Source organism: Stegodyphus dumicola, chromosome 1 (genome assembly GCF_044657685.1).
Source record: "Stegodyphus dumicola isolate Sdum_Otavi_A_Nest chromosome 1, ASM4465768v1".
NCBI lineage: Eukaryota > Metazoa > Arthropoda > Arachnida > Araneae > Eresidae > Stegodyphus > Stegodyphus dumicola.
In genome coordinates this window covers 127,357,939-127,378,020 of record NC_140768.1, presented here as the reverse complement: position 1 = coordinate 127,378,020, position 20,082 = coordinate 127,357,939, and the positions used below count along the sequence as shown (strand labels likewise).

General features: G+C 35.9%; 1 protein-coding gene across 2 annotated transcripts in view; it reads right to left on the bottom strand.

The window, feature by feature from the left end:
• LOC118202521 (alpha-tocopherol transfer protein-like) overlaps positions 1–20,082 on the bottom strand; it is a 94,519-nt gene that overhangs the window by 9,810 nt on the left and 64,627 nt on the right. The window contains exon 5 of one of the 2 annotated variants that reach the window (XM_085820326.1): positions 8,510–8,787. The exons of the other annotated variant lie outside the window; for it this stretch is intronic. Within the exon in view, the coding sequence (XP_085676452.1) occupies positions 8,593–8,787 (195 nt within the window). The 3' untranslated portion in view covers positions 8,510–8,592. Of the gene's footprint in view, positions 1–8,509; positions 8,788–20,082 lie in introns of those variants that run through there. 2 annotated transcript variants of the gene reach the window in all.

Sequence of the window (20,082 nt, the reverse complement as noted above, 5' to 3'; positions counted from 1 at the left end):
ATCTCCTGCTCTATGTATAATGCTTATTCTTGTGTACAGCTTCATCTGGGAATAGCAGGTATCCTGCACAGTGATCTGTCAACACTAGAAAATCCTGCATGTAACCTAGATTTGGCAGTATAGTTCTGGAGACATTTTCAGTTTCGAAAAGGCAGTTACCCTGTTTATAAAACGATGTGAAATATGCATTTAGTGTGAAAGACTACAGAAAGAGAAATAAAAGTACAGTACCCATAAAGTTATCCGATTCTGAGTAACTGAATTATTGCCAAAACGTTTCAGTCAGACTGTACATATTTTTTGGTCACAGCTACTTTACACGGAGGGGGGGGGAAGGGTGTAGTGTTTTCAAACTTGAAAGGGGGGAGAGCAGAGTTAATTTATTTTTAATGAAAAACATGTTAGCATCATAAACTGGTTTCATACTAATACCAAATTCATACATCAAACAGCAACTTTCGTAAATCATATTAAACACGAATGCAGCTGAAATTTTAGAGAAATAAAAGCATAAGCAGGTACTTGAAGTCAAAGAAATTAAGCGAGAAGATACTGAATTTATATAAAACACAGTAAATAACTTTGTCGTAATAGATGATTCAGAAGAAATATTACAAATCATATTTTACAAACATGAAGAAATATGGAAATTGTAAAATATCTAAATTCTTACTTACTGTTATCAGCTGCGATGGATTCAAAGCAAGTGAATGTATTCAAAAGCTTTATTTCTCTGGTTTATATACTTTTTTCGACACTGTATTTTCCAGTATAACCACCTACAACTTCCTGGCAAGAAACCTTTGAAACTTCGAATTTAATTGAAAATCTTTTACGAGTTGTCACATTGCGAATCATTCGTACTACGATTAATGTGCTATTTATACATTTTATGAATAAAAAAACTAGTAGAAGAAAATTCAAAAATATCGCTTAAGTTTCTTTTACTAAGTCAATAAAATTATATTAATACTAATTAATTGTTATCATCGACACAATGAAGGAATTTTACGATAATATTTTGTGCAACTCGAGCTGCACGAAGAATTATAAGAATGATTATAAGTATATTTATGCTTATAATTATACTTTACATTAAAACATAATTTTTGAATGAGGGTTATTAATTACATTTACATATGCTTATATGATTTATTACGTTTACATATGCTTTAATATTCATTACATATATCAAAACGCTTTTACAGTTAATCACTGGAGCGGTAGTATGATACTTGATAAGTTTTAAGGAGAAAAATGCAATCTGAGAACTTCAGATTAAAAGTTTAACAAAGCCAATCATCTCAAGCTAAACATCTCAAGTTTAACAAAGCTAAAAATTCAAATATCCAATAATACAAAAATCTTAAAAAAAAAAGAAAAACGAAAAGTTAAAGAACCGAAAAAGAAAGTGCAAGTTGAACTTAGCGATCAAATTTAAGTCTACAGCAAATTTAAACTAACCGATACGCCTATCACTCCAAGTATTACTCTCTCCTTCTAGAAATTAAAGACATAAAACATAACATCTAATATTTAAAATGAGCTCTTCGAAGTGATACAGCCAAATGTTAGAAAAAGATTTCTATAACATTACTTCATCACAAATTAACGGCATCTAGAACCTGCTTTAGTTTATCGCAAAGAAAAGACTTAGTTACTCAAAATATAACCACGTGTTTATTTCATAGCATTCCTTGAAAAGTCATTGCAATAATTACTCCCCTGAAGGCGCAAAATTTAATAACCTATTTTGCCAGAATGTCAAATCTGAGACTAAAAAAAAATAAATATCTCTAACAGGTTCCCTTCGAGATGTTTAAAAAATATAAAATTCATTTTTTTAAAAAATTAATGCTATGATAAAAACATTAGACCTATTATGTTTCTAGAGAGTACCACATTAATTAATATTTTGTTGCATCACCTTTACCAAGGTAGAAAAAGTGAATTCACTGTATTGCAAGTGCTAACATTTCGAATTTATTTGATGCAATTTTAAGCCAAAATATAAATACAATTGCATTTAATTTAGCTTTGGTCCAAGGCTTCTGTTTAAGAATATTTACGAGTGTACTGTAGAAATTTCTCTTAACCATTCCCTAATATTCGATCGTGATTGTTCCTTAATAGTCGAAATTAAAATACATTCCAAAATGCCTATATCTTTCTCTGTAAAACTAAAACTTACACTTCGAGCATATAAACAGTTCTCCAGCCATTTCAGATGATATTACAACTCAAAACTTCATTATTCATCTCGAACTTCAAACCATATTCACTCGCAGTCCTTCTTTATATCGCTAAGTGATTTACACTGGTGTGCAAAAATTAAGGACGAGACGGTTTTTTCAATATAACTTTGTACAAAAGCTTTACAAATCAACACATTTAATAACGTAAGATCCCCAATACGTAAGGACATGAGTAATGTAAGCAACACTTACTAAAAGAGAAATCAGAGGGATAAAAAGAAGCTTTATTGAAAAAGTAGCATGGAGCGCAATGCGACTGAAGGCCGAAACATCCCTGTGATGGGTATCCAGCAAGAAACATCCGGTCTTTAATAGGGGATATGATCTCCCCTGACTGCTAGGCAGGTTTCACAGCGTCTGCCCATGCTGAGAATGAGGGTGTCAATGAGTTGTTGAGGCATTGCTGCCCATTCGTCTTGCAGCGCCAATCGAAGCTCCGAAATCGTTACTGGTGCTAAGGTACGAGCTGCCAAGCGTCTGCCTCCCCAAACGACTACCAAGCATGATGCCTCCCCAAACGAGAACACCGCCACCTCCATATCTGTCCCTTTCAATGATGTTCGAAGGATGATTGCGGCTTCCCCGCTCTCTCCAGATGAGTATGCGATGAGAATCGCTACTCAGACTGAATCTGCTCTCATCTGTAAAGAGTACTCGTCCCCATTCATTGTCTCTCCAATTCCGGTGTTCCCGGCACCACAGAGAACGCCTTCTGCGATGGGCAGGCGTTAGAGGTACACACCGTACAGGGCGTCGTGCAAACAGACCACCACTGTGCAGTCTTCTGGCCACGGTAAAACGCGATATCGGTCGTCCAGTCGCCTGTGTCGTGGGTCTAGCGATTTCTCCCGCTGTCTGCCGCCTGTTTCTTCTGGCCTGTAAGGCAACATACCGGTCATCTGCGGGTGTGGTTCCTCGTGGACGACCACTACTAAACCCCCGGATAGCTGTTCCTGTAGTTTGAAATTGTCTCCAAAGTCGTGAAACGATGCTGTGAGCAATTCCGAACTCTGCAGCCACACTTGTCACACTGCGGCCTTCCTCCAACTTCCCAATGATTCGACCTCGGGTAAAAGCATCCAGATGTCGTCTAACAGATTTATTATTCGCCATTTCTCGCTGAGGCAGCAACTCGGTGTGATTTTAACTGCTATACGGCGTGCAATCTCTTTGCCAGAAATACTGATGTTACACCGACAACATGCTTTATACTACTCAGACACTCCCCCATTACGTCTACCTGCATATCTGCGCATGTGCTACCGTACATCACCTTACTTAACCCCTTAACTGCCGCGGGCGTATATATACGCCTTGCTCAGCCGATGCGTTAACTGCCCCAGATGCGCCCAGATGCGCAACCGATGCGTTAACTTTGCGAATAATTTTAGGTGTAGCAGCGCAAAGCAAATGATAGCAGTTTGGAAGGACGTATATATACGCCTGGGGCAGTTAACGCATCGGCTGAGCAAGGCGTATATATACGCCCGCGGCAGTTAAGGGGTTAATCTCCTGATTGGTCTTTCTGTCCGCTCTGCCTCTTCGTTCAGCTGATATGCTAATTTTTCGACTTCGTCCTTAATTTTTGCACACCAGTGTACTTGTATAAATCACTTAAAATGAATGTGATACGAAACAAATTACATTTACTTGAAAAATGATATTTATGTTTATACATTATATTTAAAAAATGACTACATTATTTGAAAAGAAAGGACATTTTTATATGATTTTATTGACCTGGTTTTGGGTTTAAGTTTAAAGTTATTATTCGACTCTTTCATGAAACCGATCTTTTTGAATAATTTCGCATGTAGGTATTTTATAATGACAATAAAATAATTCACAGGAAAATTTTCAAAATGGGAAATATAATTTTTTTATATATAGTGATGAACTTTTTGACACATATTTCATTTGCACGTCAAACTGAACATTGCAGGATTTTCGCAAATTAAACAGCGAAGGATTTTTGTACCGTAGCAAAAATAGTAATAGTACATGCAACTGAAAGTTTTTCTAAATTCTTAAAATTATATGTCGAATTCTGTCAACTTTTCAATGTTCAGTTCTTTTGCTATAGTTCACTTGCTATCAGTGCTTTATTTTTAAATCTTTATATTTTATTTGATTTATTTGACTTATTTCGTTGCTTGTAGCCCTATGTTTTTAAGTGGTAATAGCGTCAAATTTTTAAATCGAATTAGAGTTGGAATGAGTAGAATATAAATTTGTACCATTGCATGAATCAAAAAACCTTGCAAAAGAGATGAGAGATGCTCCAGAATAAATACCCTCAATGTAGTAAACCAGAGCTTGCTTTTTAGATAAAAATTTCATTACTATTCGGGATAAACTTGTTGTTCTAATCAATCAGACTACTTAGAGAATACCAAAACATAAAATTTTTATAGGGTTATTCTTTTAGAACTGACCTATTTCAGTGGCCTATAGTTTTGTTAAAAAGTATCTGATTTTAATGCAGTCTGAGGCAAAAAATTTAGGAAGGAGGAAAAATATAGTGGTCTATCCCGTTTTTTTGATGTGCCACGCCGAAAAAAAAGAAGAAATAAGAAATAACGACAACCATGAAAGGCTATGCAAGGAGAGATGGCTTCTGCCTATAAAACATTGTTAAAAACTGTGATTGCCATGTGGCATAACAAAGGTTACTAGTAAGGTTTGTAAAGATTATAAAAGTTTATTTTAACTTAAACTAGATTAGATGTTGAAAATGACCACTCTCCTGTTGTCGGTATAATGGAACTCGCAGCACCATATTGGCTGCAACACTCCGTGTTTGTAATGATGTTTGCAATTTCCCTGGAAGTGCTGGTCTTTAATTCGCCTAGTGTCCGTGGTTTATCGCGATGGACGCGACTCAGAAAACCCAATAAAAAGAAATTTGGGAATGATAGATCTGGTGACCTCGGAGGCCACAAACCTTTGGAAATAATGCGGTCCCTAAAGAAACTCCTGATTAAATCCATACTTTGTTTTGACGTGTGGCATGTGGCACCATCATTCTGGTAATGCCCTCAGTCAGTTCCACGTTATAAAACTGCTTTACAAATTCGTTAAAAATGTGCATGGTGTTCAATGTTCCCTCGAAAAATATTGGTCCCACGATGCGAGTGGCGGACAGAGCGCACCAGACTCCAACTTTATCTGAATGGAGTGCTATCTCCATTATCGCATATGAATTTTTAGTTGACCAGATTGAATTGCACCGGACAAGTGAAACGAAGCTTCATCTGCGAACCATATCAGCTCCAGAGTGTTGGGGGTACGGCTGATGAACAGCAAGAACCTATCACAATAGTCCACCCTCTTCGCCCTGTCTGGGAGCGGAATTTCTCGAAATGTCGCGATTTTCATTATCTCTTATTTCTTCCTTTTTTCGGCCTTGTACATCAAAAAACGGGATGCTCCACTAAAGTTTTATCCTTCCTGAACCTTTTGCCGCAAACCGCATTACAATCCTATATTTATTAACCAAACCACAGCCGAATGAAATAGGTCAGTTCTAAAAGAATCACCTGTATTATTGACTACGCTGCGAAAAGGTAATACTTGCAAGAATATTTTCAATTTGCAATGCTTAGTGCACCTCAAATCCAGTATAAAATCTTACAAATATAGGCATGAAGCAATGCAGTAAAATTCATGGCTTCCACCATATGAAAATATATGCAAACTGTCACCAAAGGATGTCAGATGCAGATAAACCCAGAAAAAGTTCTAAGCCAAAAGAGAAATCCTCCTAGTGAAAAGAATGAGAGGTCCAGGAAGATAATCTAGACAGACCATGCAGCACTCGTTTCACCATACTGGCTTTAGAAGCCAAAGATCCATGATAATACTAGTTCTCACTGCTTGACATCGCGCTCAGCGTTTTAAATAGGTCACGGAGAGCTGTAAGTAACCTATCGACGACAACAGCGAATAGCATCTTTGAGGACCAAAGTCTTGATTCCAACTGCATCACGATGATGGTAGGCTAAGATTACGATGTTCATGAGGCTGTCGATCCAGCGTGATAAGTTTGAACTGTACAAGAGTACTGCTGTTCAGTGATGGTCTGGGATGCCTTCTTCTGGCATTTTAGTATGCCAGAAGTAGCAACGCATTTAAATACATTGATCATTTAAGTACATAGGTTCTTTAAGATGATCATCTGACAGTAACACATTTTTAAGAGCAAAATTTGATAACAGTACTTGAAATAGTTTATAGTTCTATAAGGTGGCAAGAAACTGGCATTTTCTTGAATTGTGATTAATCGTTTTAGGTTCGATACGGTCGTAAGTTTCCCTGTACAGTCAGTTGATTTAGATACAGTAAGTTTTATGCATTGGAATAATTTTGTAAAAGTACCTCAAAGGTTTTACAGGACAATTAAAGCCAAAGCTTTCTGAATCATGAGTTTTGTAAGGGGTACTTTTTTAGTATTACTCTCAGATATAGTTTAAGTAATATTTAAGTATTATTTTCTAGCTATATTGTAAGGATCTTAAGTTTTACTAACGTTTATTTTATTTTAAATCTTTACTATCACTTCTTAGTTTCTACTTCCGGCCAGAATTATAAGCGTTAAGGTTTTTATGCAAAGTTTGTCTGGCGAACGCCAAGTATTTAAGTTGTGGCTTTTTGCCAAGCGAGAGAGAGGAAGCAGTGAGTCGATGCAGGCCGCTTACCTTAGAAGTTACGCAGTTGCTTGTTGCCTTCCAGGCCAGAGGTTTTAATCCTCTTGATAAATTTTAAACGTATTGTAGTGTTCACAGTTCTCTGTACTACATACGCTTCCTGTTAATATAAGGCCAATCTTCCACGTTTATTATTCTAAAGTTAAATTAGAGTTTAGTTTTATCTTTATACTTTTACGTTTTGACCCCAAGTAGCGGGTCGGTGTATTCCGAAGTACGGAAGTCATTGTAAATAGAGAAAAATAAAGGGTTTTGTATACCCTTCTTGTGTATCCTGTTTACTTCCCACAGTTTTGAACATAGCTTTAGTAAGCTCTCTGTTCCGAGTCAGGTCCTTGCATGTTCCCGAAGAAGGTTAGAAGGAACATTGACCCTGATAATATAAATAAATTTGACTTACACTAAATTTATCTGTATAGATCCTAAAGTAGATAAAACTGTTTATTAACAAATGTGACTTTGCGTGCTATATTCACTTAATTGAAATGAGTATAACAGAAGAGAATAAGAGTAATTTTAACATATAGCTCTGTAGAAGATTTGCTTGTACTGCTAAATGCTGCATTATATAACTTTCATTTGATAGTTTAAATATAGTGAACTCACAGCACTTTTTAAGTAGTATTTTTAGATTTCTTCCCGATAGAGATTTGGTTCTGATTAATTAGTTATTTAATACAGGCGTACAATTGTGTCTATGTGAGAATAACTATATTCATATTTATTCACAGAGATGGAAGTTTTTACAATACTAGAGTTAATAACTAAGATTTTCCTATATCGAGAAATACATGTTATGTGTGTGTATATGTATATGTTAAATACGTTAAGTATCCTTAAGTTCGTTAAAGTGTATATGTTCCTTAAAGTATACATGTAAAATATAAAATATCTTTCAAATAATAAATTAATAATAGTCCTTTAACTTCCGTTTTCAGTCTAAAAATAACAGAACAATAAATTTCCTATTCTCTGCCATTCGGATGCGCACTTATCGATGAAACCTTAACAAAACATCTGGACAATGACCTGTCATGCGATCTGAAATGGAATTCGGTATAAAAAGCTTCATAACTCGCTTTAACTCCCTCTTCTTAGCTGTTCTCTTTTGCTTCATTTAGCTGTGCCACCTTGCCGCTAGCCACGTAGAATTGTTTGTATAGCAGAAGTACCGAAAAATCTGCTTTCTTGCCCGGTGGCCGAATTGCTTGTTTTTGCGTAGAAACTCTAATTTCAATTGCAAAAACAATTTCTTTAACTGTTTTAACTGTACTTGGTGTTTTATGTTTTTCTGTACTTTTCAATTTTTAATGAAGATGTTTTGATTTTTTGTGTATTTTTGCTTTACCGCGAAATGAAAACTTAATCTATTGAATAAGAAATATATCTCGAATGAAATTAGAGGAAATTGGTTTCAATGAAATGCAGAAAAAATGAGTATAAATAAATATGCATACAAGGAAGTCATGTGGCGCCAGAGTTTTTGTCACAAGAATCCATATTAGTCAGATGTCAACACTTGTACATCACACAAAGTTATTTGCATTTGAAATAAGTTTTTAATTTTTTCATCTTATTTACATAAAACTGAAATTAAGAAAATTTGACAAAGTAATAATTTTGTTATTTTATCAGTCGGAGGTGGCTGAAGGCTTTCTTCGAAATCCACATTTGACCATCTCTTTGTAGAGGGATTCTTGGCTGAGAGCGTAGTTGTAAAACTCTGTGCTGTCCATCGGTCCTGGCTTTCCTCCCAACTCTTCTGGGAGGACATCTGGAGAAACATATTTGTGCAGCTGTTCCAAATTCTTTCCATGCAGAAAAAACTAAAGAAAGGAGATTCAAATACTTTAAAATTATTATTATTTTTTTTGTTATAGCTATATTCTGTCGTAATAAATATGCAAATAAAATTCGGTAAAGATATTTCTGAATTCAAATACAACAGATTCTTTAAAATAATTTAAATTACGATACGAAATGTGATATCTTCAAAATTTGACTACTTATTGCACGTTATTTGAAAATCATTATAAATCTGTACGCTCCTTGAGACCGAAGTTTCACTTGAGAAAGTTCGTTTCTCATTTTCTATATTGGATATAAATATCAATATTTCGTATGTAGTTTTGTTTCTTTGATTTATAGCAAATATTGTTTATACTTGCTACATACGTCTAAATATCCAAATATTTTACATTACTCCATTTATGACCGTCTGTTAGGTCTTTTGGAGCTTAGCTATGGGCGCATGTATGACACTTAGAAGATTTTTTTTATTTTTTATTTTGATGTACTTTAAGCAGTGATGGATAGAAAAAATGACGTCACAGATTAAGGTCAATTTGCTGAGCTTCCTTGTCCTTTTTGTGACCTCTGGAAATAGCAAAGGATTTTAACTTCGGAAATGCTTCATTGTTTTACAAACAACCTTTCACTGTTTTAATTTTATAATTTCAGAATGTAAATTAACTAAAAATTAATGACTTATCCTGAAATTTTCAAAATCTGGAAGTAGTCCAGTCGATACGATTCCGGATATCGGACTTTATACTGTATTCTAAAACAAAACTTTTTACTATATTTCAAAAACAAAAACTATACAAGGATTATAAAGGTAATAGTGTAATTTCATGGTTGCCTCTAATAATTAATATTAAAATAAGACAGAATCTTCATATATGTATATTACTCGGATTGTAGAAAAACGGCAGTACCTAGAGTCATCAAATTTTGAACACACATTGCTTTCCACCTATAGTGCAACTCGAAACTTGAATTTGAAATTTGAATTTTATTTATTTTATGTTATCAGGACTTGTGTTCCTCTTTACTTGCTTTGGAAACATGAACTGTCCTGACTCGGAACAGGGAGCTTATTCAAGCTATGTTCAATAAATTGTGAAGTAGACAATACACACAGGAAGGGTATATGAAACCCTTTATTTTTCTATCTTTACAGCGATTTCCGGAACTTCGGAATACAGAGACCAACCACTTGTGGTCTGAACGTAAGAATATAAAAATACTAACTAAAACTAACTTTGGATTAATATACAAGTGCCTAACTTTAAGATTGGCCGTTATTTAACAAACTCCGTATGTAGTACAGAGAGCTGCTGAAACTACGATACGTTTAAAATTATCAAGAGGATTAAACCTCTGGCCTTGAAGGCAACCAGCAACCGAGTAAAACTACTATGGCAAGCGGCCTGCTTCTAATAACTCCTTCCTCTCTCTTGCTTGGCAAAAAGCCACAACTTAAGTACTTGGCGTTAGCAAGACAAATTTGCAGAAATAAGTTAAAGCTTTTAATTCTGGCCGGAAGTAGAAAATAAGAAGTGATAGTAAAGATTTAAAACAAAATAAACGTAAGTAAAACTAAGGATCCTTACATACTTACCGCCAGAGTTAATTAGTTTGAAACTGAGGTCTAAAACGACCTTGTTGAAAACTTTTAGCTCTAGAATCTAACGCGAGGCCAATCTTTTACAAACATTTCTCACTAGAAACTAGAAATTTGAAAAAAAAAAAAAAATTGTTTTTACATTCTTAGTTGAAATCTGGTTCCTTCCAGAGATCTAGAAGGAAAACTAGTTTAATGAAATGTTACACAATCAAATGGCAAGTAACATGAATATTTATATTTTGAAATTCTTATTTCATTCATGACGTTATTTAATTATCTCCCCGTGCTCTCTGACATGTGTTGTAAAGAAAAACACAAACACGTGCGTGTCTATGTACAAGTGTTCAACACTACCGCCTGCAATCAAAACACTAACGTATTAAAATTCAACATAACAAGACCTCAGAACACACCTTATATTCATCTCTAAACCCTGAGGTACTATTCTGAAAAGTGGCTAACTCTGAAGTGTAGCGTCAGAGAGCCTAACTACATTCATTCAACCTTTAACACATATTCACAATAATTTGCTCTTTTTGCAGTCACACCAATAAGTTAAAATTTTTGGCATTACTCTAATATTTTCACTTTTAACATATCACAGTATTTCTTAACTTTTAAGATAACAGTTCACATTGTATATAAGGACATATTCACATGCCGTTAATTTTACGCATTTTGAAACATACATTAGTAGTACATTGTTAACTTCTATTCTTTTCCAAGCAAGTGCTAATTCTTCTACATTGAAATACTACATTTCAAAAGTCTTTCAGACTAAAACTTCTTTCTTGCCAGAATCTTTTAAATAAAATTTTATACAATAATTTTTACAATTTTCTTAAGAAACCTTTCTCAAAGATTATCAATGCTTTTACAATATTCAAGTATTTACACATTAGTATTATACATTAATTTTAGTTTTACTCGCGAGTAATTGAAAAACATAATACCAAAATAGGTAACAACTCATTTCTCGCCTTTTTGGCGATAAAGGTAGGCTCGAAACATGAGGTAAAACTTCTTGAATTCTGCCACTTGCAGTAAGAATGAAAAATTAACTTAAGGTTTCAAAATAACATAAAGTTTTACTTATCTTTGTGATATTCAAACATCCTTTTTTCTGCCCAGTCCTGGAAGGTAGCGAAGACTACGGTCTGGTTTATCTTCCTTCTTGTGCGGGTTCGCTCTTCGGTTCCTTCCTCCATGAGCTTTCTTTTTCTTCCAGTTCGGTCACCCTTGAAGACCTTCTTTTTAGCATCTGCCTGTGGTCTCGGCCGTTTGATGCCAGCTGGTCTTGGCGGAACCGGGACAACTCTCTCTCGTTGTTGCCTGGATCTCGTTGCTGGCTGTTCAAATTTTTCTTGCTTCTTTGCATCTGCAGCTGGTCTTCCTTCATCAATTCGTCGACATTTGCTGCGTAGACTCCTATCCGATGGGTAGATCTTCCGTTTTGGAGCCGTGTTATAGTTGCTGTCATTTCTCCTGGCTCTCTTTGCATTAGTCGTACTTCTCCCTTCTTCATTCTGAGGGTGGTCGTGCCCTCTCTTTTCTGGTCGGTGGAACGGCTTCTTTTTCTTGTTACCTTCAGTTTTCCAAAGGGGGAACTTTCTTTTCAACTGCTCCTGTCTACTAATGGCTTGCCCTTGTGATTGTTGTTGTTCCACCTCTGGAGCTTGTGCCTGCCGTGCCGGATCCTGCAAAAGATCTTGAAATATTGGCATTTTATTACGATTATAAAATGGTTTTATCTGGTCAACGTTTGCGGTGCAGGTTTCACCATTCCTGGCTTTTAACACCACTACAGCCTGAGTTACTTTTTCTATGACATATGGTCCTTCAAATCGTGGATAAAATTTGGCAGTTTTATCTTCTGGTGCTGAAGAAAGTGAGTGCTTAATTTTTAACACTTCATCCCCTACTTTATAAGTTACTCCCCGTCGTTTCATATCATAATAAAGCTTCTGTTTTCTCTGTGCTACTTCAGTGTTCTTTTTTGCTTCTTTAATTAATTTTTCTATATCGCCCATTTTAAATTCTGGGGCTCTTTGTTGAACATAAAATAATTTATCTAACGTCGTTATAATCTTTCTGCCTAAAAATAACTCAGCAGGAGTTTTGCCCGTCGTATCATGTTTTGCGGTCCTAAGGGCGAAAGCTAATTCATTGACATAGTTATCCCAGCATTTATGAAAATTTTTAACATAACTACGGATAATTTTCACTATATTTCTATTGGCCCGTTCCGCTATATTTGATTGCGGCCGATACGGGACCATTTTTAAATGACGTATGCCCAGTTTTTGGCACATGTCTTCAAATATATTACTTACAAATTGAGGACCATTATCCGATATAACTTTTAGGGGCGCCCCGTATTTTAAAATATATTTATTTAAAATAGAATCAGTAACTAATTTCGCGGAGGCTCGTTTTAAGGGAACAATTTCGGTCCACTTACTAAAATGATCAACCATAACAAGGAGATACTGACTTTTATTTAACTGACTTTTTGGGAAAGGGCCCAATAAATCGATGCCAATTATTTCATTTGGAAATTCGGATTTAATGCTATTTAGAAACCCGGCCGGGCGGAAATTAATATAATTAACTGCTTGACATGATGGGCAGGACTGGACATACGCCCTTGTTAACTTTTGCAGCTCAGGAAAATAAACTGCTTCGCGTACGCGTTGGATGGTTTTTCGAATACCAACATGAGAAGCTAAGGAGGGGTCGTGTAACTCCTGCAGTATATTTAATCTAAGACTAGCTGGGATAACAGGTCGAAATTCGTTGTTGAAATTCGTAGTTTTTGTATAAAATAATAGACCATCTATTAGTTCGTAATGGGCCGCCCTATTTCTTATCGCCACAATATCTTGGTGGCTAAAATTTTCAGGATCCTTTAAATACTCATAAATATTTTTAAATTAAGGATCCTTACCCAGTTCGGTTATTACAGTTTCTCGGAAATGTATCGTACATGCTGTGAGCATTCCCACCTTTACAGTATTACCTTCTTCATCTATATTTATTATGGATAAGGCATCTGCTACGATATTTTCCTTTCCGGGGGTGTGCTTAATTACCAGATTATATTCTTGTAACTTGAGTGCCCATCTTATTAACCTTGGGGATAAGTTTTTCCCTGAGTACAATCTAGTTACCGCCGCATGATCAGAATACACTGTTATTGGCGCCCTTCCAAAATAGACTCGGAATTTTTGCACTGCTAACAGAACTGCAAGTGCCTCTCTCTCAGTCGCGGAAAAATTTCTTTGTGTTTGATTTAATGTTCTACTAAAAAATGCCACGGGCTGCTGATTTTGCGTAAGTACCGCTCTTACCGCATAATCCGAAGCATCCGCTGAAATTTCTAAATTCTCATCGTTTTCAGGAAATTTCAAAATAGGGGCTTGCGTTAATGCTTGCTTTAATTTTTCGAAAGCACTATTGGCTTCGGCCGTCCACGAGAATCTCGCCTTTTTCCTTTTTAATTTTAACAATGGTTCAGCAATAGCTGCAAAATCTTTTATAAAGGACCTATAATATGAACAAAGTCCTAGGAAAGAAGAGAGCTTCTTCGCCGTATTTGGCGGCGGATACTTTTGCACAGCGATTATTTTTGATTCGTCGGTCTCGATTCCTTTCTGAGATATTTTGTAACCTAAGTATTTTAATTTAGGGGCTGCAAATTTGCACTTTTCGACATTAACTTTTAGACCGGCCTCATTTAATAATGAAAACACCTGTCTTAAATCCTGTACATGTTGGTCGAGATTATCACTAGTAATAATGATATCGTCTAAATAGATAAATGTGGTCTTTCCTAGAACAGGCCTTAGCGCAATGTCCATACATCGCTGAAATGTTGCCGGTGCCCCTGAAAGGCCAAACGGCATATGCAAGAATGCGTAAGTGCCAGACTTGGTTATAAAAGCAGTCTTAGGCACATCTTCTGGTTTAACACCTATTTGAAAATAACCAGTCGTTAAGTCTAACGTAGTCATATATTTTGTAGAAGTTATGTTCCTTACAATTTCTTCAATAATAGGATATACCGGTAACGGATATACCGGATATTTAGTCATGGAGTTTAATTTACGATAGTCAATTGCAAAACGAAACCTTTTCGGATGTGTTACCGGATAGTCGTTATTTTTCTTACATAACACAACCGGGCTAGCATAACTACTTGAGATGGGCGTTATGATCATTTTACGTAACATATCTCGAATGTGCCACTCTATAATTTTTTCTTTATTCTTATCATACCGATATGGTTTGTGGCGAACTGACAGTGAATCTCCAGTGTCGATACTATGGTTAGTAACTTGAGTAAATCCGGGAATATCACTAAATAACGAAGCAAATTCACTTACAACTTGTTGAATTTTTTGTTACTCTCCCTTAGGCAGGTGGTCGAGGTCTAATGTGGGTGGTTCTCTTTTTTCTTCCCGAACTGGTTGCATGGTCAGCTTAAGGGACGCTTGGTTGAAATCCAGCGTTGCTTCTGTCTCTGAAAGAAAATCTATCCCTAAAATGACATGTGCTTGTAAATTTTTTATGATAAAAAACATGATCTTCACTTGCTCGTCCTTGATGCGTATATATAATGGTATTTTACCTATGCATTTGCATCTTTCTCCCTGCGCAGCTAACACTGTCGTATTATCCGAATTATATATGCGGTATCTACGGAAATACTTCCTAAAAAAATCTTCTGCCACACAGGAACACTGCGCGCCTGTATCCAGGAGTGCGATGGCTGGGATGTTGTTCGCCAAAACTTCAATCTTTGGAAGAGTCAAATTTTTCACAATAACTGTATTTAACTTGAAAGAAGAGGGGTTTTCTTAGCCTTCGGATTTACGCACCCTCTTGTCAGCAGAAATCCGTTTTAGTTTAAAATTTCTTTCTTCCTTTCCATGCCTTCCTTCTTTTTCCGCTGGCCTTCAGACTTTTTTCCTGGGTTGCTATTGAACTGTCGACGTTCGCCGGCTGTTTTTGAATGCTCGGGTTTCCTTGCCCACTGATTCGATTTGCTTCCGTAGCCGTGTTCTTGCCTTTCCTGTGGTCTTGGCGCACCAAATTGGCTTCGTTGCTCATACTGGCGTCTTCTTTCACTGTCCGCCGTTCTTCTATTTTCAAACTGGATTGCTAGCTCAAATAACTTTTCCATTGTAGTCGGATTCCTTTATTCAATAAAGTCTTGTACTTGGGGAAGTAACCTCGGCAAAATCACTTGGATTATTTCAGGATCCGGATGGTTTCCATACAAGAGTTTAAAGACGTGAATTTTTCTTAAAATAAAGGTGGAAAGATTTTCGATTCGTTGCAGGTATATGCTGAAGAGTTCCGTTTCTAATCTTGCACAATCTCTTACGACAGGGAAGGCTTTTACTAAGGCAGTCTTAAAATTTTCGTAAGTATAGGTGGGACTTCCCGCTTGACCCAAGAGGTTTCTGCTTATACATTTGAACCAATTAAGCGCTTGAACCCTCCAAACGCTGGTAGCTAAGGTGAATTTCTGGAATTCATGGACTGGATACAGCATGAAGTGGTTATCCAATTTTTCGAAAACACTTGTTACCGGTGAGTTTCCATTGAATGTTGCTTCTGGTTTCATCGATGCGCGCACTGTCTGAACGATGTACCCAAATCCTTCCAGGGCGGCAGCTGGCATTTCTGGATTCTGAGCCGCTTCTGCAGGCACCACAGGTTCTTCTTGAAACTCGGCCATGGTTATTCTTCTTCGTCGGGCGCCATTATCAGGACTTGTGTTCCTCATTACTTGCTTTGGAATCATGAACTGTCCTGACTCGGAACAGGGAGCTTACTCAAGCTATGTTCAATAAATTGTGAAGTAGACAATACACACAGGAAGGGTATACGAAACCCTTTATTTTTCTATCTTTACAGCGATTTCCCGAACTTCAGAATACAGAGACCAACCACTTGTGGTCTGAACGTAAGAATATAAAAATACTAACTAAAACTCTAACTAAAACTAACTTTGGATTAATATACAAGTGCCTAACTTTAAGATTGGCCGTTATTTAACAAACTCCGTATGTAGTACAGAGAGCTGCTAAAACTACGATACGTTTAAAATTATCAAGAGGATTAAACCTCTGGCCTTGAAGGCAACCAGCAACCGAGTAAAACTACTATGGCAAGCGGCCTGCTTCTAATAACTCCTTCCTCTCTCTTGCTTGGCAAAAAGCCACAACTTAAGTACTTGGCTTTAGCAAGACAAATTTGCATAAATAAGTTAAAGCTTTTAATTCTGGCCGGAAGTAGAAAATAAGAAGTGATAGTAAAGATTTAAAACAAAATAAACGTTAGTAAAACTTAGGATCCTTACAATGTTTAGTCCAAACTTAATGAAATCTTGATTAACAAGCGCAAGATTTAGAAACAATGAATTGTCTTTTGGTGAAGTGTGTTTTAGTTACACTTAATGTAATCAGAAAAGTCGGCGATTTAAAAGAAATGCGTTGCTGCTCGGTAAAGCTTATGATATTTTTATAAATACGTACGATATTTACGATACATGCGTTTATATATATCATAAACGTACGTTATTCCCAATTTAATCAACAAACTCAGCTGTTTCAAAGGAACATATTGTTGCCTACCGATATAAAGTACATTTTTATTGTTGTTGATTAACAAACTAAGCGATTTAAAAGCAAGGAATGCTAGCACACAGGCCGAAACGCGTGGTTCTTCAATTTCTGTCTAACTACCTCCGCGCTCGTGAAGCAAGAAAAGCACACTTCGAACTCGTTTCCTTTATATTTAACTCAGAATACTTCCGCTGATAATTTGAATCCTTGCGCGTTCTACTTAAATTTACATACTCTAGCATTGGCAGTTCCAGCGGAAAGTAAGGCTTGACAGGAAAGATAGTTTAAACTTAAAATAAATGTTAGTTAAAATAAATATAAACCCTACATTTGCCGCTGTCAGAATTTGGAAAACTTGGAAGCAGGTCCTACAAACGACCTGTTGTAAAGTTTCTACAATTCTGAAATAACTTTTAAGAGCCTCGTTTACACAAAAAAATCTCACGTCACAAAAGGTATACTAAATTTCTGTAGATACTTATTTAAATCTCTCTTCTTACAGCAACTTTTCCTGGACTTCAGCAATCAATCTTGTTCTTTTCCTTCCAGCATCTGGAAGGAATAAGTATCAGTATCTTTCTAAATACATTATCATTTACACTTTCATGACACTGAATATATTTTTGTTTTTAAACGATTTATTTTCCTTAGTTACTGCTTAATTCACATTCATTCAAGTATTCAAACATTAATTTAACTTTTACCTGGCTCTCCACCATGTGTGGTGTCAAACGGGAATATTCGTGTTTTAGTATTACAACACTTCCCCTAACCACCATGATTTGTTAGAATTCAACGACCAAATAGACACACCTTACTCGACATTCTACAACTCGATGAGCTACTTTAACATTCTTAAAATTCAAGTGTAGGTGGAGAACGCTACAAAACACATTCATTCTAACTTCCCCCTCATTCATCTTTAGACATGCAGGCTTTCGCTCTAAAGCATGATTTTATCTACAGTTTAATACTTAAATTTGAATTCATTGCTTTTGAGCATTTACTTTTAGCATCTAAAATTTTATGCTTCTAGACTAAATTCTACTTTTACATAACTTTTAAGGGTTTGCATATATTTACAAAATTCTAATACATATGATTTTTTACAATTTACCATAAAATGAATAAGAGAAAAATAAATTTTTACTTTACTCATTCTTCGCCAAGCTGGCGGCACTGAAACTAAAATTCTTATTAATACAAGAATACGAAGTTATTTTTATCTTCGGCCAAATTTTGGCTTTAACATAACAGAATTAGTCTTTCGACCAACAGAAACTGCTTGTTCTTAGATTTTATACTGAAAGAAAATAATACTTTTGCCTTAGCTAAATAAAGTAAAACAAAACTAAGTCTCAACCGAGACACATTGACTTTCGTCAAAACATAGAACTTCGTATTTACGCATAACATTTTGGAACAAAAGAAAAAAAAATTATAGAAGATTTTAACTTATCTTTTCGATGATTTCGATGATTGGAACTCCGTCATTCTTTTCTGGCAGAACTGTTCCCACGTTATAGGTTTAATGGACGTCAATCTTCTCCTTAATTACTGTGATATCTGGCGACTGTTTGGCGATCAACAGAGCATGCTTGGCGCAGGTAGCTCTTCTTCGAGAAGGGGTTAATGTATTTATTAGGAGTTGCATGTTAGCCTCGGAAGAGGAAGGTAGTAGATTGTACTATGCGGTAGGAGCGACGTACTGCTCTGAGTAACTATTATATTATGCTTTGAATTATATATTTAATAAATGTTTGTTTCGTCTTGCTAAATGGTGCCTTATTAAACCACGAAGTCATCTCAACACGCTCTCTTACGAGAAAACCAGAGAGGTTAGAAGCTTAGAGCGTTGAAAACGGAAGAGGCGTAAAGTTAAGCCTAACTAACGAAAGAAGTGTTCATTTGCAAAAGAGAGTAAAAACGTGAGAATTATTTAATCGAGAGTTTGAAAGGCTTGATTCTAAAGGAAAATAGAAGAAAATGTTCAAAAACGCAAAGAAAGAGGATTTAGTAACAGTTCTATTGGAAATTGGCGAAGAAGCATCCCCAGATTTGAAGCTGTAGAACTGAAACACAAACTCCAGAATAGCAAGGAATACATCGAAGATGCCGATTTCGTGAAAGAAATTCTGATTACTACAGTGGAGAATAGAAAAAGAAAAGAAGAAATGGAAAGAATGCAAATGGAAGAAGAAAGAATAAGAACAGAAAGAGAACACGAAATAGAACTAGCGAAGATTCGAGCAACTCAAAATGAAGGAAGTAGAAGTCCAACACCTTTAATACAAAACACAGAACGAGAAACCGAAATTTCCCTGGACAAGCTGATCAAAGGAGTAGAAACACTGACTATACCAGTACCGAAGAGAGCAGAAGAATGGAATATATTTTTCGATTCTATCGAAAGAGCATTTAAGCACAAGAAGGTTCCTGAAGAATACAAATCAGAAATATTATTGAAATTAATTGGAGAAAAAGCTTCAAATGTTCTTGTTTATATAAAGAAGGAAGATCTGCAAAATTACGAAAAAGTGAAAACTCTTGTTCTGAAGGAATATCAACCTACTCCTCAAACCTGTTTAGAAAACTTCAGAAAAACTAAACGTTATTCCGGCGAAACGCATATCCAGTTCGCTTCAAGACTAACAGCTACATGGGACTATTACTGCAAGTCAAGAGAAGTAAAGGATTTCGAAACGCTCAAGGAGTTAATTATTTCCGATAAATTATTCCAAGCATTAGATGAAGAAACAGCTGCACACGTCGCAATACGCCAAGGAAATAAATGGCTGAAGCCTCAAGAATTAGCTACAGAATGTGATATTTATTTCACGGCCAAAGGAAAATCTTTCGACGAAGTTCGAAATGGAATTAAGCGATCACCGAGATTCCTGGATACAACATGTGCACACGAAAAATATATTCCACCACCCATGAGAAAAGAATATCCAAAACACGAAAGATTTCACGCGAGAAGAAAAGAATGTTATATTTGTGGAAATTATCAACACATCGCGAGAGATTGTCCAGACAAAAGAAGAAAGAACGAAACTGCAGTAAATAAGAAGGGA